Source organism: Pleurodeles waltl, chromosome 10, assembly GCF_031143425.1.
Source record: "Pleurodeles waltl isolate 20211129_DDA chromosome 10, aPleWal1.hap1.20221129, whole genome shotgun sequence".
Taxonomy (NCBI): domain Eukaryota; kingdom Metazoa; phylum Chordata; class Amphibia; order Caudata; family Salamandridae; genus Pleurodeles; species Pleurodeles waltl.
The window spans coordinates 220,962,086-220,980,601 of record NC_090449.1 but is presented as its reverse complement, the minus strand read 5'-3'; the positions used below and the strand labels follow the sequence as shown (position 1 = coordinate 220,980,601).

The following is an 18,516-nucleotide window of genomic DNA, read 5'->3' as shown; positions in this document are numbered from 1 at the left end:
GGAAGTATTGTGCAAATTGGACACTGGTAAAACCCTGCAGCATGTTAGGCTGCCTCTCCACCACAGGGGTGTCTACTATGGAAGGTGCAGGCAGTTAGGAAAGGAAACCTCTTATCTGGCCCCTTTGTAAGCGCACATTGGAGAATGTAGATATTTGCCTACAAAAATAATAAATTAGGCAACTAGTGCCTCGTTAAAATATAACTTTTCATATATTAGAGAGGAGTATACTTCATTGTGGCCATTAGCAAATTGTTTAGTCATAAGCCATGTATCTTGCATTCTGTTTTTAGGTTCTTAATAGAGTACAAATGTGTTCTATTAAGTGGTTTGTGTTCTAAATTGGTTTTCATTTATTTCTAGGTCAAGCTATCTGTGTTTTGGGAATACATGAAAGCCATTGGCCTTTTGATTTCCTTTGTAAGCATCTTTCTTTTTCTGTTAAATCATGTCGCTGCACTTTCTTCCAACTATTGGCTGAGCCTTTGGACCGATGACAAGGTTATCAATGGAACTCAACAGTACACAAAAGTCAGATTGGCCGTCTATGGAGCTCTGGGACTGTGCCAAGGTTTGCCGTCAATCTCTTCTTTCAGATATTCAGTGTCTTTTAGAATTTTTTAGTGCAACCCTGTTAAGTGGAAATGTGTGTTTCAGCATCATGCAAACTGTTATGAGCCTGAATGAGTTTCACATATTGTTTAAATATAGATCCCTGTTATTGTGCTTGTAACTTGGTGAACTAGGTGTGCTCATCTTTTTTTAAATACAACTTGCGTTTGCATCAAGGGGGACTCTGGAAACAGTTGGTGTTTATAAAGTGCTCCATCCCAGCATCTGTCCAACAAGTACATTATTCCTGCAGGCTAGCAACTTAAATTACCTGTGGTACACATTTGGCACTGTATGTCATATTTGAATATAGAAAAATATAGACCCATTCAGTCTGTGTCCTGCAAAACATTTTACCCTTTGCTATGCCTGCTACAGATGTCAAGGCTCCGTAGTTAAAGCTATAGCCAATACACTGCCTCCCACTTTCAGACTTGGGTATCTAATTTTCCCATCTCAAAACCTGTCCATAAAGTAGGTTTTGTGTTATTTGTTCCTGTTTAAATGTTTATTGAACTAATACACAGCATATATATATGTTCAATGGCATGTGTAGCTGCAGATACACATGCTATGCACAGGTCCTGCCATCTAGTGTTTGGCTCGGAGTGTTACAAGTTGTTTTTCTTTTAAGAAGTCTTTTCGAGTCACGGGATCGAGTGACTCCTCCTTTTCGGCTCCATTGTGCATGGGCATCGACTCCATCTTAGATTGTTTTCTTTCTGCCATCGGGTTCGGACGTGTTTCTTTTCACTCCGGTAGTTTGAGTTGGAAAAGTACTACACACTCTCTAAATTCGTCGGTATTGTTTTTGATCGCGTACCATCTATCATCGACACTTCGGTACCGGCGGATACACCTCACTACGTGCCCTACAGGGCACCCGCGCCCAACTCAGGTCTGGTCGGCCCGACCAAAGTCTCGTTGAAGCCTCATGGACCGGAACCTGTTTCAATAATGCCCTCAGTGCCACTCCAAGTTCCTGTATATGGACCAACATCTAGTCTGTAACCTGTGTCTATCTCCAGACCACCAAGAGGATACTTGCGAGGCCTGCAGATCCTTGCGCTCGAAAAAGACTCTACGAGACTGAAGAGCGCGAAGGTTGGAAATGGCGTCGAGAAGCACTGAAAGCCTCGACGCAGAAGAGGAGTAGATAATCCACACCGCAGTCTCCGTTCGGGGGTCCGACTCCGAGCACGAGTCCGACAACGACAGACCAATAACAGCGGGCCAGTACGTGAGTACGCCTGCCCCTACCCAGTCCAAGCCTAAACACAAGGCCTCAGGGATGCACTGCCAGAAGGCCATGGCTCCACCTGTAAAAAGACTGCCGGTGACCAAGCAACAACTTCGGCACCGAGAAAGGCCACGCCACCGAAGCCTTCAGACTCGAGCCGAAGCCCAGACTCCGAAACACTCGAGCACTGACCCATCGAGTCGAAGCCCCGAAAATCCCTCTCAGAGCCGAGGCCAACGTCTACTCCAGGCCTTTAGATTCCGAGGGAACCTGCTTCGGAGCCGAAAAGACCCATAAATACAGAGGAGCATGGACTTTCCAAACAATTTGAAAGAAAGCCATAGATTTGTGGAAAAACTTATGCAAATGGACGAATTTGACGAAAAACAGGCCAGAATCCAAATTCATAAAGACACTGTCAAGATCCTCACTGCACCTCCGCTAAAAACAAAGAGCAAGCTGGCCTTTCAAGGACATTTGGACACTGACCAGCCACTGGCTAAAGTTCAAAAACCAAGACAAAAATCTCCACCTCCTCAGTCTCCTCAACTAATTGTCTCTCCACCTATTACCCCCACTGCACAGTCTCCAGTACACTCTGCAGAGTCACACCAGGATGAGGTTGACCCATGGGACCTTTATGATGATCCCATTTCTGACAATAGTCCAGAGTGCTATCCGTCAAAGCCATCACCCCCAGAGGATAGCACCTCATACACTCAGGGGCAGCGTCATACCATAACGTAGCCATGCACACAGAGCCTCTTGAGGATGATTTTTTATTTAATACGTTGTCCTCAACTCACACCACCTACCAGAGTCAACCCATTCTTCTTGGCATGTTAAAACATGCACATCAAATCGTTCAGAAACCAGTTAAGGCAAGAGCAATCACTCCTAGGGTAGAAAAGAAATATAAACCGCCTCCTTCTGACCCAGCTTTTATTACCCAACAGCTACCCCCAGATTCCGTAGTGGTCAGTGCAGCAAGGAAAAGGGCTAACTCCCAGTCGTCTGGTGACGCACCGCCACCACATAAAAAAATGTGATGATGCTGGTAAAAGAGTAGCATCACAAGCGGCTAATCAATGGCGTATAGTCAATTCCCAAGCGCCAATGGCTAGCTACGACAGGGCCTACTGGAACGAGATGAAAGACATCATCCAGCATCTCCCCAAGGATCAACAGAAAAGAGCCCAGCAAATAGTCGAGGAGGGGCAGACCATTACCAATAATCAAATCAGGTCAGCGTTAGACTCCGCAGACAAAGCCGCAAGAACTATAAATACAGCTGTCACCATTAGACGACATGCATGGCTTCGGTCGTCAGGCTTTAAGCCTGAAATCCAGCAAGCTGTTCTCAACATGCCGCTTAATGAAAAACAGCTGTTTGGCACACAGGTTGATACAGCCATTGAGAAAATTAAAAAGGACGCCGACACTGCTAAAGCTATAGGGGCGCTTTACTCAACACAATACAGAGGCTCATTTCGAAAGCCTCAATATAGGGGAGGCTTTAGAGCCCAAACATCTGAGGCATCTACCTCACAATCCAAACCCTCTTACCAGCCACAATACCAAATAGGGGGGTTTCGATGAACCTACAGAGGACAATATCCCAGAACTAGGGGAAAATATCAGCCCTCAAAGCAAACCACACACACCAAGCTGTGACTTGCTCTACATCTTCCCTCACCACACTTCCCCTGTGGGAGGAATACTGCAAAAGTTCCACACCCACTGGTTACCCATCACAACAGCCAATTGGGTCTTATCCATTATCCAACATGGTTACTGCATAGAGTTCGCACAAATTCCTCCAGACATACCTCCAAAACCACACAAACTCTCCTCCCAACACATTTCAGTGTTGCAAGCAGAGGTACAATCATTATTACTCAAACAAGCCATAGAGCTTGTACCACATCATCAAAAAGCAACAGGGGTTTACTCCCTATATTTCCTAATTCCCAAAAAAGACGGAACATTGGGACCAATATTAGATCTCAGAACTCTCAATCTTTACATCCTATCAGAACACTTTCACATGATAACACTACAGGATGTAGTCCCACTATTACAAGATTTTATGACAACACTGGATCTAAAAGATGCGTATTTTCACATACCCATCCATCCAGCGCACAGAAAATATCTCAGGTTTGTAATACAAGGAAAACATTACTAGTTCAAAGTGTTACCTTTCGGGATAACAACAGCTCCCGGGGTATTTACAAAAATGCCTTGCCGTAGTCTCAGTCTACATAAGAAGACAACATATCCATGTCTTTCCATATCTTGACGACTGGCTAATAAAAGCCAACAGTCAAACACAGTGCCAATACCATACACGTTATGTAGTAAAGACCCTACACACACTAGGCTTTTCAGTAAACTACCAAAAATCTCACTTACAACCAGCGCAGGTTCAACAGTATTTAGGAGCCACTTTAAACACCCAAACAGCACTTGCAAGCCCAAGTCCACAAAGGGTACAATCATTCCACAACATATTACCACGAATCCAGCCAAACCAACAGTACTCAGTCAAATTTGTCATGAAACTGTTGGGCATGATGGCATCATGCATCACCATTGTCCCCAATGCAAGCCTAAACATGCGTCCCTTACAACAGAGCCTTGCATGCAAAACAATGGTCACAGGCACATGGTCAACTTCAAGATCTAGTGTTGATAGACTGCCAAACACACATCTTGCTTCAGTGGTAGAATTCCACAAATTTAAACAGGGCGGCCATTTCAGGACCCTGTACCTCAAGCCATACTTACAACATAGGCATCAATGATTGGATGGGGAGCACACCTAAGCAATCACAACATTCCGGGACAATGGGACAACAAACACAAACAATTTCACATAAATCACTTAGAATTGCTAGCTGTATTCCTAGCACTAAAAGCCTTTCAACCTCTTCTCGTTTACAAACACATTCTCGTCAAAACAGACAATATGACTACAATGTACTACTAGGGCGGCATCCTACCACAGTGTCGCCATGCACACTGAGCCCTTAGAGGATGACTTCCTTTTTAACCCACTATCCTCTACACACACCACCTATCAGTCGCTTCCCATGCTTCCAGGCATGCTAAAGGATGCACACCAGATATTCCAAGAGCCAGTGAAGGTTAGGATAATTACTCCTAGAGTGGAGAAAAAGTATAAGCCCTCTGATCCTGCCTTTATTACACAACAATTGCCTCCTGACTCTGTAATCATGAGCGCGGCCAAGAAAAGGGCAAACTCGCAGTCATCTGTGGATGCACCCCCACAAGACAAGGAGAGCAGAACATTTTATGCTGCTGGCAAAAGGGTGACATCACCGGCAGCCAACCAGTGGAGGATAGCCAACTCCCAAGCACTGTTGGCTAGATATGATAGGGCCCACTGGGATGAGATGAAGGATATAATACAGCATCTCCCCAAAGACCAACAAAAAAGAGCGCAACAAATAGTTGAGGAAGGACAGGCTATTACAAACCAACAAATGAGGTCAGCCCTAGATTCTGCAGAAACAGCAATCAACACTGCTGTCACTGTACAAAGACATGCATGGCTTAGGTCTTCAGGATTTAAGCCTGAAATTCAACAGGCAGTCCTTAATATGCCGTTTAACCAAAAGGTAGACACGGCTATTGAGAAAATGAAAAAAATATTCGGACACCGCAAAAGCCATGGGTGCTTTGTATACAACGCAATACAGGGGGTCCTTTCGTAAACCCCAATACAGAGGTGGATTTAGAACCCAAACACCTGAGGCATCCACCTCACAAACAGTCAATCTACCAACCTCAATATCAAAGAGGTGGGTTTAAAGGCACTTACAGAGGCCAATATCCCCAGAGGCAGGGGAAAATATCAATCAACCAAACAAGCCTCACAGCAGCCAAAGCTGTGACTTACTCCATCTCTTCCCAACTCACACCTTACCTGTGGGGGGAAGACTGCAAAGATTCCACACCAATTGGCTACCCATAACAGACAACTGGGTATTATCTATTATCCGCAATGGCTATTGCATAGAATTGGCACAAATTCCCCCAAATATTCCACCACAACCACACAGTAGATCACCATTTTGCAAGAGGAAGTAAAATCTCTATTACTCAAACAGGCAATAGAGCTTGTGCCACAAGATCAAATAGGAACATGAGTTTACTCACTGTATTTCCTCATCCTCAAAAAAGACAGAACCTTAAGACCAATATTAGATCTCAGAACCCTCGATCTTTACACCCTGTCAGAACACTTTCACATGGTAACACTACAGGATGTGGTCCCACTGCTACAGCAGCAAGATTTCATGGCAACATTAGACCTCAAGCATGCGTATTTTCACATACCCATCCATCCAGCGCACAGAAAATACCTCAGGTTTGTAATTCAGGGAAAACATCAGTTCAAAGTGTTACCCTTCGGAATAACAACAGCTCCAAGAGTATTCACAAAATGCCTGGCAGTAGTAGCAGCCTACATAAGAAGACAACACATTCATGTCTTCCCATATCTCGACGATTTGCTAATAAAATCCAACAGTCATACACAGTGTCAAAAACATACCCATTATGTAATACAAACCCTACACACCCTAGGATTCTCCATAAACTACCACAAATCGCACCTAGAACCTGCGCAGATTCAACAGTATTTAGGAGCCACACTAAATACACAAACAGCACTTGCAAGCCCAAGTCCACAAAGCATACAAGTATTTCGCAATATATTGACACACATACAGCCAGCCCTACAGCACACTGTCAATTTCGTCATGAAACTGTTGGGCATGATGGCATCCTGTATCACCATTATCCCACATGCAAGACTAAACATGCGGCCTTTACAACTGTGCCTTGCACAGCAATGGTCACAGGCACAGGGTCAACTCTATGATCTAGTGTTGATAGACCGCCAAACACGCATATCACTTCAGTGGTGGAATTCCACAAACCTAAACAATGGGTGGCCTTTTCAAGACCCTTTGCCTCAGACCATACTTACAACAGATTCATCAATGATTGGCTGGGGTGGCACACCTCAACAATCACAACATTCAAGGACAGTGGGACGCCAAACACAAACAGTTTCATATAAATCACCTAGACTTGCTAGCCGTATTCCTAGCATTCAAAGCTTTACAGCCTCTTCTTACCCACAAGAACATCCTTATCAAATCAGACAACATGACAACAATGTATTACCTAAACAAACAAAGAGGGACCCATTCATCACAACTCTCCCTCCTAGCCCAAAAGATTTGGCAATCGGCAATCCACAACATCATTCCCAGGGTAGCACAATACATTCCAGGGATACACAACCAATTAGCAGATGTTCTCAGCCGAGATCATCAACAAACACATGAGTAGAAGATTCATCCCCAAGTGCTTTAGCCATACTTTCACCACTGGGGAACACCAGACAGATTTGTTCGCCACCAGCGAAAACGCAAAATGCCAAAACATTGCATCCAGGTACCCACATCCCCTATCCAAAGGCAATGCTCTATGGATGAATTGGTCATGGATATTTGCTTACGCTTTTCCCCCTCTCCCTCTCATTCCATTTATAGTCAACAAACTGCGTCAAAACAAACTCAAACTCATACTCATAGCGCCAACAACAAACTCAAACTCATACTCATAGCACCAACGTGGGCCCATCAACCCTGGTACACAACACTATTAGACCTGTCAGTACTACCACATCAAACTCCCGAACAGACCAGATCTGTTAACACGAAACCAACAACTAATCAGGCATCCAAATCCCAAAATACTCAATCTAGCGATTTGGCTCCTGAAATCATAGAGTTTGGATATCTGCAACTACCAACTGAGTGTATGGAAGTAATTAAACAAGCAAGGAAACCCACTACCAGGCAGTGTTATGCAAACAAATGGAAAAGATTTGTGTGTTACTGTCAATCTAAACAAATTACTCCTCTTTCAGCGTCAGTACAAGACATTGTAAGTTATTTACTTCATTTACAAAAGGCAAATTTAGCATTTTCATCCATTAAAATACATCTCACTGCAGTCTCTGCGTACTTGCAAAATATACAACACAGCTCTTTATTTAGAATAGAGCGTACTTGCTACGGCGATCGGATACTCTGTTTCTCTCACCAGAGCAATAGAATACGCACATGTTATTCGTGGACACATGAACGCTTGAGTTATACATTGTATTGTGGAGCGAGCCACTTGCAGGCTTTGTTACTTTAACCACAGTGAAGATATACACGACATTGGATGGCTAATAATCTTGAGTATATGTTTTTGCTCCGAAGCAAGCCCTGAAGAAGTCGCTGGGGTATTTTCCCTGAGACGAACCACATGTTGACAAGTGTTCGGGATATTATATGCAAGATTTGACTGGCAAGTGTTCGGGATATTATGCTCAAGATTTGACTGATTGTCTGAGAATTCTGATCTACAGCACACCAGAATATGTTCAACAATAAAATAAGACTGTTCAATGCAATCTAAGAACTGATCTTTGATCGATTATTTGGACTATGAAACCTCTTATAGGAGATATTAAAAGTATTTTTTTTTAAAAATGGTACATTTGGTTTGAGTGCCTTTACGTCAGTTGTAGCTTTATTTAGAGTCCCTGTTATCAAAGCCTTCATGGAAGGATTAAAATACATCATTCCACCTAGAACACCTCCAATACCTTCGTGGAATCTAAACATAGTGCTCACACGACTTATGGGTCCACCATTTGAACCTATGCACTCATGCCAGATTCAATACTTAACATGGAAAGTTGCCTTCCTAGTCGCAATTACTTCATTAAGAAGAGTTAATGAAATCCAAGCTTTCACAATTCAAGAACCATTCATACAAGTACATAAACATAAAATTGTGCTTCGAACAAACCCAAAATTTCTCCCAAAAGTTATATCACTGTTTCATATTAATCAAACAGTGGAGCTACCAGTCTTCTTCCCACAGCTAGACTCTGTAGCAGAAAGAGCCCTGCATACATTTGATATTAAAAGAGCCTTAATGTATTACATTGACAGGACAAAATCCTTTAGGAAAAAACACATACTGGCAACCCTATTTCAAAACAAGGGTTAGCTAGATGGATAGTAAAATGTATCCAAACATGTGACCTGAAAGCTAAAAGGCAGCTATTAGTTACATCTAAAGCACATTCCACACAGTAAAAAGGGGCTACAATGGCTTTCTTAGGTAACAAACCAATGGCCGAAATTTGTAAAGCAGCCACTTGGTCGACACCGCTACATTTACCAATCATTTCTGTGTAGATGTGTTAGCAGCACAGCAAGCCACAGTAGGACAGGCCGTACTAAGAACACTATTTCAGACAACTTCAACTCCTACAGGCTGACCACCACTTTTATGGGAGGTAAAACTGCTTTGTAGTCTATGCATAGCATGTGTATCTGCAGCTACACATCATTGAACGGAAAATGTCACTAACCCAGTGTACATCTGTTCGTGGCATGTTCTGCTGCAGATTCAGATGCACCTTCCCACCTCCCCGGGAGCCTGTAGCCGTTTAAGTTCAACACTCACTTGTACATATGTATGTGTATATATATGTTCGATGGCATGTGTAGCTGCAGATACACATGCTGTGCACAGTCCGCCGTCTGGTGTTGGGCTCGGAGTGTTACAAGTTGTTTTTCTTCAAAGAAGTCTTTTTGAGTCACGAGACCGAGGGACTCCTCCCATTTCGATTCCATTGCGCATGGGCGTCGACTCCATCTTAGATTGTTTTTTTTCCGCCATCGGGTTCGGACGTGTTTCTTTTCGCTCCGTGTTTCGGGTCGGAAAGTTAGTTAGAATCTCGGGAAAATAACATCGGTATTGTTGCGTTCGGTATCGGGTTAGTTCGAACAAATCGACACCGAATTTTGAAGAGCTCCGGTGGCCCTTCTGGGTAATTTCGATCCCCCGTCGGGGCCTGGTCGGCCCGACCGCGTGCGACTTCAAGACTGATGGAACGGACCCCGTTCCGCTTCTGTCCAAAATGCCATAATAAATATCCGTATACGGATCAGCATCTGGTCTGTAACTTGTGCTTGTCCCCCGAGCACAAGGAGGATACGTGTGAAGCCTGTCGAGCGTTTCGGTCGAGGAAGACGCTGAGAGACCGAAGAGCCAGGAGATTACAAATGGCGTCCACGCCGACAGGTCAACAACGGTTCGAGGAGGAAGAAGAAGCTTTCTCCATCCACGAGTCGGATTCAGAAGAACTCGACGCCGAAGAAACAACAACCGTGAGTAAGATGTCGAAAATAAGGACTCACGAAAAGTCCACAAAAGCCCAGGGGACGCCACCGCCAACAGGCCATGGCTTAACCCAAAAACTAGGTGACCGACCCAAGGCACCAAAAAAGGGCATGCTGGTGTCGAAGTCATCCGACTCCGGTCGTGATACCGCCACACAGCAACCTCGGAGCCGAGACAGCGGCTCCGAGAAACTTCGGCACAGAGACAGCGGCACCGAAGAGATTCGGCACCAAGACACCGCACCGAAACCAAAGAAAATTTCTTTGGAGCCAAAAAAGACTTCCGAAACGGTTTCGGTCCCGAAACATCCAGCCTCGGAGCCGAAAACTAGTTCCTATACAGAGGAACAAGGGTTAACCACCCAATTACATAGATTTGGAGAGGAGCTTCAAGCTGTAGAGCCTGACTACACGCAAAGAAGGCTTCATATTCATGACGACACAGGGAAGATAACCACTCTTCCCCCAATCAAGATTAAAAGGAAACTTGCCTTTCAACAAGGGGACAAGCAACCACAGGCAAAGGTGGCAAAGAAAACAACCCCACCACCTTCTCCACCACCATCAACACATGCATCACCAGCGACAACTCCACCACTAATGCACTCTCCAGCTCATACCACAATGAGTCAGGATGATCCCGATGCATGGGACCTCTACGATGCTCCAGTGTCTGACAATAGCCCAGACTCTTATCCTACAAAACCGTCACCACCTGAGGACAGTACATCCTTATACACAGGTGGTCGCAAGGGCAGCCGAATTTCACAATGTCTCCTTACATTCGGAACCAATTGAGGATGACTTTCTCTTTAACACCCTATCCTCCACCCATAGCCAGTACCAAAGCCTTCCCATGCTCCCAGGAATGCTTAGACATTCAAAACAAATATTTCAGGATCCAGTTAAAGGCAGAGCCATAACTCCGAGGGTGGAGAAAAAATATAAGCCACCACCCACAGATCCTATATATATTACAACACAACTAACACCAGACTCAGTAGTTGTGGGGGCAGCTCATAAGAGAGCCAACTCTCATACCTCAGGCGACGCACCACCTCCAGACAAGGAGAGCCGAAAATTTGATGCTGCGGGAAAAAGGGTTGCAGCACAAGCAGCAAATCAGTGGCGTATTGCCAATTCACAAGCACTTTTGGCAAGATACGACAGGGTTCATTGGGATGAAATGCAACATTTCATCGAACACTTACCCAAGGAGTTCCAAAAAAGAGCGCAACAGGTGGTGGAAGAGGGACAAAGTATCTCGAATAATCAGATACGGTCTTCCATGGATGCAGCAGATACAGCTGCAAGGACAATAAACACTGCAGTCACAATACGAAGGCACGCATGGCTGCGCACTTCTGGGTTCAAACCGGAAATCCAGCAAGCTGTGCTCAATATGCCGTTTAATGAACAGCAATTGTTTGGGCCGGAGGTAGACACTGCCATTGAGAAACTCAAAAAGGACACCGATACAGCCAAAGCCATGGGCGCACTCTACTCCCTGCAGAGCAGAGGCACATTTCGGAAAACACCTTTTAGGGGAGGGTTTCGAGGTCAACCCACAGAAACAACAACCTCACAAACAAGGCCTACTTACCAGGGTCAATATCAGAGGGGAAGTTTTCGGGGGCAATATAGAGGGGGCCAATTCCCAAAAAATCGAGGAAAATTCCAAGGCCCCAAAACCCCTCAAAATAAACAGTGACTCACAAGTCACACACCCCCATCACATAACACCTGTGGGGGGAAGACTAAGCCAATTTTACAAACTTTGGGAGGAAATAAGACACTTGGGTCTTAGCAATTATCCAGCATGGTTATTGCATAGAATTTAGCCAATTCCCTCCAAACGTGCCACCGAAAACACACAATATGTCAAAACAACATATAGATCTTCTAGGACTAGAAGTTCAAGCATTGCTGCAAAAGGACGCAATAGAATTAGTACCAATTCAACAAAAAAACACAGGAGTTTACTCACTGTACTTTCTAATACCCAAAAAGGACAAAACTCTGAGACCAATACTAGATCTCAGAACTCTAAATACCTACATCAAATCAGACCACTTTCACATGGTCACGTTACAAGATGTAATCCCACTGCTCAAACAGCAAGACTACATGACAACATTAGATCTAAAAGATGCGTATTTCCATATACCAATACATCCTTCACACAGGAAATACCTAAGGTTCGTATTCCAAGGAATACATTACCAATTCAAAGTGTTGCCATTCGGAATAACAGCTGCGCCAAGAGTTTTTACAAAATGCCTGGCAGTAGTAGCTGCACATATCAGAAGGCAGCAAATACATGTGTTCTCGTACTTAGACGACTGGTTAATCAAAACCAACACGCTAAAACAGTGTTCACAGCACACAAAATATGTCATACAAACCCTTCACAGGCTAGGTTTCTCCATCAACTACGCGAAGTCACACCTTTTGCCGTGTCAAACACAGCAATACTTAGGAACGACAATCAACACAGCAAAGGGGATTGCCACTCCAAGTCCACAACGGGTTCAAACATTTCACAAGGTAATACAGGCCATGTATCCAACACAAAAGATACAAGTCAGAATGGTAATGAAACTACTAGGCATGATGTCTTCATGCATAGCCATTGTCCCAAACGCAAGATTGCACATGCGGCCCTTACAACAGTGCCTAGCATCACAATGGTTACAAGCACAGCGTCAACTTCTAGATCTGGTGTTGATAGACCGCCAAACATACATCTCGCTTCTATGGTGGAACAGTACAAATTTAAACCGAGGGCGGCCTTTCCAAGACCCAGTGCCACAATATGTCATAATAACAGATGCTTCCATGACAGGGTGGGGAGCACACCTCAATCAACACAGCATCCAAGGACAATGGGACATACATCAGAGACAGTTTCACATAAATCACTTGGAAATGTTAGCAGTATTTCTAGCGCTGAAAGCATTTCAACCCATAATAACCCAAAAATACATTCTTGTCAAAACAGACAACATGACAACAATGTATTATCTAAACAAACAAGGAGGGACACACTCGACACAGTTGTGCCTCCTAACACAGAAAATATGGCATTGGGCGATTCACAACCACATTCGCCTAATAGCACAATTTATTCCAGGGATTCAGAACCAGTTGGCAGACAATCTCTCTCGAGATCACCAACAAACCCACGAATGGGAAATTCACCCCCAAATACTAAACAATTACTTTCAAGTTTGGGGGACACCTCAAATAGATCTATTTGCAACAAAGGAAAACTCAAAATGCCAAAACTTCGCATCCAGGTACCCACAAGATCAATCCCAAGGCAATGCTCTATGGATGAACTGGTCAGGGATCTTTGCATACGCTTTTCCCCCTCTCCTTCCATATGTAGTAAACAGGTTGAGTCAAAACAAACTCAAACTCATACTAATAGCACCAACATGGGCAAGGCAACCTTGGTACACGACACTACTAGACCTCTCAGTAGTACCTCATGTTAAACTACCCAACAAACCAGATCTGTTAACACAACACAAACAACAGATCAGACATCCAAATCCAGCATCTTTGAATCTAGCAATTTGGCTCCTGAAATCCTAGAATTCGGACACTTGCACCTCACACAAGAATGTATGGAGGTCATAAAAGAAGCTAGGAAACCTACCACTAGACACTGCTATGCAAACAAGTGGAAAAGATTAGTGTATTACTGCCAGAATAATCAAATTCAGCCATTACACGCATCTCCAAAAGATATAGTAGGATATTTACTACATTTGCAAAAATCAAATCTAGCTTTCTCTTCCATAAAGATACATCTCACCGCAATATCAGCTTACCTACAAATTACTCATTCAACTTCACTATTTAGAATACCAGTCATTAAAGCGTTTATGGAAGGCTTAAAGAGAATCATACCACCAAGAACACCACCTGTTCCTTCATGGAACCTCAACATTGTCTTAACAAGACTCATGGGTCCACCTTTCGAGCCCATGCATTCTTGTTAAATGCAATACTTAACGTGGAAAGTTGCATTTTTGATTGCCATCACATCTCTAAGAAGAGTGAGCGAGATTTAAGCATTTACCATACAAGAACCATTTATTCAGATACATAAAAATAAAGTAGTTCTAAGAACAAATCCCAAATTTTTACCAAAGGTTATCTCACCGTTCCACTTGAATCAAACAGTAGAATTACCAGTGTTCTTTCCACAACCAGATTCTGTAGCTGAAAGAGCACTACATACATTAGACATCAAAAGAGCACTAATGTACTACATTGACAGAACAAAACTAATTAGAAAAACAAAACAACTATTTATTGCCTTTCAAAAACCTCATACAGGAAATCCAATTTCAAAACAAGGCATTGCTAGGTGGATAGTTAAGTGTATTCAAACCTGCTATCTTAAAGCAAAGAGAGAGCTGCCTATTACACCAAAGACACACTCAACCAGAAAGAAAGGGGCTACCATGGCCTTTCTAGGAAATATTCCAATGAATGAAATATGTAGGGCAGCAACATGGTCTACGCCTCATACATTTACCAAGCACTACTGTGTAGATGTGTTAACTGCACAACAAGCCACAGTAGGTCAGGCTGTATTACGAACATTATTTCAAACTACTTCCACTCCTACAGGCTGAACCACCGCTTTTGGGGAGATAACTGCTTACTAGTCTATGCACAGCATGTGTATCTGCAGCTACACATGCCATCGAACGGAAAATGTCACTTACCCAGTGTACATCTGCTCGTGGCATGAGTCGCTGTAGATTCACATGCGCCCACCCAACTCCCCGGGAGCCTGTAGCCGTTTAGAAGTATATCTCGAACATTTGTAAATATATTACTTTAACCTTTATTATGTACATACGTATTCATTCCATTGCATGGGCACTATTACTAACATACACAACTCCTACCTCACCCTCTGCGGGGAAAACAATCTAAGATGGAGTCGACGCCCATGCACAATGGAATCGAAATGGGAGGAGTCCCTCGGTCTCGTGACTCGAAAAGACTTCTTCGAAGAAAAACAACTTGTAACACTCCGAGCCCAACACCAAACGGCGGACTGTGCACAGCATGTGAATCTGCAGCGACTCATGCCACGAACAGATGTACACTGGGTAAGTGACATTTTCCATATATATGTTCAATGGCATGTGTAGCTGCAGATACACATGCTGTGCATATCCCGCCATCTAGTGTTGGGCTCGGAGTGTTACAAGTTGTTTTTCTTCGAAGAAGTCTTTTGGCGCATTGTGAATTCACAGGCTCTGCTGTCAAGATATGACAGAGCCCACTGGGATGAAATGCAACACTTTATTGAACATCTGCCCAAAGAATTCCAAAAACGTGCACAACAGGTGGTAGAAGAGGGCCAAAGTATCTCAAATAAACAAATACGTTCAGCAATGGACGCAGCAGACACAGCAGCAAGAACTGTGAATACAGCGGTGACAATTCAGAGACATGCATGGCTACGCACCTCAGGATTCAAGCCCGAAATCCAACAGGCTGTGCCTAATATGTCTTTTAATGGACAGCAGTTGTTTGGGCCGGAAGTGGACACTGCTATCGAAGTTGAAAAAAGATACAGATACGGCCAAGGCCATGGGCGTGCTCTACTCCCCACAGAGCAGAGACAATTTTAGGAAGACACAATTTAGAGGGGGGTTTCGGGCTCAAACCACAGAACCCTCAACTTCACAAACCAGGCCCACATACCAAAGCCAGTATCAGAGAGGAGGCTTTCGGGGACAATACAGAGGGGGACATTTCCCTAAAACTAGAGGGAAGTTCCGAAGTCCCAAGACCCCTCAAAACAAACAGTGACTTCAGTGTCACAAATCCCCAACACGTAACACCAGTGGGGGGGGGGGGGGGGACCTAACAGATTTTTACCAAAATTGGGAGGAAATAACAACAGACTTGTGGGTCCTAGCCATCATCCAACATGGCTATTGCATAGAATTCCTACAATTACCACCAAGTGTGCCGCCAAAAACACACATGTCCAAACACATGGATCTATTACAGATAGAAGTACAAGCGTTGTTACGAAAAGATGCAATAGAAATAGTACCAATCATCAAAAAGGGACAGGAGTTTACTCCCTGTACTTTCTCATACCCAAAAAGGACAAAACTCTAAGACCTATATTAGATCTCAGAACACTAAATCTTTACATCAAATCAGATCACTTTCACATGGTGACACTTCAAGATGTAATCCCCTTGCTCAAACAACAAGACTACATTAGATCTCAAAGATGCGTACTTCCATATACCCATACATCCTTCACACAGGAAATACTTAAGGTTTGTAATCCAAGGAGTACATTACCAGTTCAAAGTGTTACCATTCGGAATAACAACAGCACCAAGGGTATTTACAAAATGCCTTGTAGTAGTAGCGGCGCATATCAGAAGACAGCACATACACATATTCCCGTATCCAGACGATTGGTTAATCAAAACCAACACCCAGAGACAGTGTCTTCACCACACATAAAACGTCATAGAAACCCTTCACAAACTAGGGTTCTCACTAAACTACCAAAAATCACACTTACAGCCGTGTCAAATAAAACAATACTTAGGAGCAACAATCAACACAAAAAAAGGGATTGCCACTCCAAGTCCACAAAGGGTACAAGCATTCCAAAACGTAATACAAAGCATGCACCCAAACCAAAAGTATCGGGTAAAACTAGTGAGGAAACTACTCGGCATGATGTCCTCATGCATAGCCATTGTCCCAAACGCAAGATTACACATGCAGCCCTTACAACAGTGCCTTGCTACACAATGGACACAAGCACAGGGTCAACTTCAAGATCTAGTGTTGATAGAACGCCAAACACACACCTCGCTTCAATGGTGGAATCCTGTAAATTTAAACCAAGGGTGGCCTTTCCAAGACCCAGTGCCTCAATACGTAATCACAACTGATGCTTCCATGGTAGGGTGGGGAGCACATCTCAACCAACACAGCATCCAGGGACAATGGGACATTCAGCAGAAACAACTTCACATAAATCAGCTAGAACTACTAGCAGTGTTTCTAGCGTTAAAAGCATTTCAACCGCTAATAACCCACAAACACATTCTTGTCAAAACGGACAACATGACAACAATGTATTACTTAAACAAGGAGGCACACACTCATCACAACTGTGTCTCTTAACACAGAAGATTTGGCATTGGGCGTTTCACAATCACATTCGCCTAATAGCGCAATACATCCCAGGAATTCAAAACCAATTGGCCGACAATCTCAGTCGAGATCACCAACAGATCCACGAATGGAAGATTCATCCACATATACTGCAAACCTACTTCCAAAATTGGGGAACACCGCAAATAGACCTATTCGCAACAAAAGAAAATGCAAAATGCCAAAACTTCGCATCCAGGTACCCACAGCCTCACTCCAAAGGCAATGCGTTATGGATGAGTTGGTCAGGGATATTTGCATACGCTTTTCCCCCTCTCCCACTCCTTCCGTATCTTGTAAACAAATTGAGTCAAAACAAACTCAAACTAATACTAATAGCACCAACTTGGGCACGACAACCTTGGTACACAACATTACTAAACCTGTCCGTAGTGCCTCATATCAAACTACCAAACAGACCAGATCTGTTAACTCAACACAAACAGCGGATCAGACACCCAAATCCAGCATCGCTCAATCTAGCGATCTGGCTCCTGAAGTCTTAGAATTCGGACACCTACACCTTACACAAGAATGTTTGGAGGTCATAAAACAGGCTAGAAAACCTACAAGACATTGCTACGCAAATAAATGGAAACGATTTGTTTATGACTGTCAAAATAATCCAATTCAACCATTACACGCGTCAGCAAAAGACATTGTAAGCTACTTACTACACTTACAAAAATCGAACTTAGCTTTTTCGTCCATTAAAATACATCTCACAGCAATTTCAGCATATCTGCAAATTACACATTCATCTTCACTATTTAGAATCCCAGTCATAAAAGCATTTTTGGAGGGTCTAAAAAGGATCATTCCACCAAGGACACCACCAGTACCTTCGTGGAACCTCAATATTGTATTAACGCGACTCATGGGTCCACCATTCGAACCCATGCACTCTTGTGAAATGCAATACTTAACTTGGAAAGTAGCCTTTCTAATAGCTATCACATCCCTCAGAAGAGTGAGTGAAATACAAGCCTTTACCATACAAGAACCCTTTATACAAATACACAAACATAAAGTGGTTCTACGCACAAATCCAAATTTTGTGCCAAAAGTTATATCACAGTTCCACTTAAACCAAACTGTGGAACTCCCAGTGTTTTTTCCACAGCCAGACTCTGTAGCTGAAAG

The 18,516-nt window shown here is 43.5% G+C and overlaps 1 protein-coding gene across 3 annotated transcripts in view; it reads left to right on the top strand.

The window, feature by feature from the left end:
* The window catches only part of ABCC1 (ATP binding cassette subfamily C member 1 (ABCC1 blood group)), an 872,430-nt gene that overhangs the window by 625,795 nt on the left and 228,119 nt on the right, over window positions 1–18,516 (top strand). For all 3 annotated transcript variants that reach the window (XM_069210194.1, XM_069210193.1, XM_069210195.1), the window contains one exon: window positions 364–571. In XM_069210194.1, coding sequence (XP_069066295.1) covers window positions 364–571 — 208 coding nt within the window. The remainder of the gene's footprint in view (window positions 1–363; window positions 572–18,516) is intronic.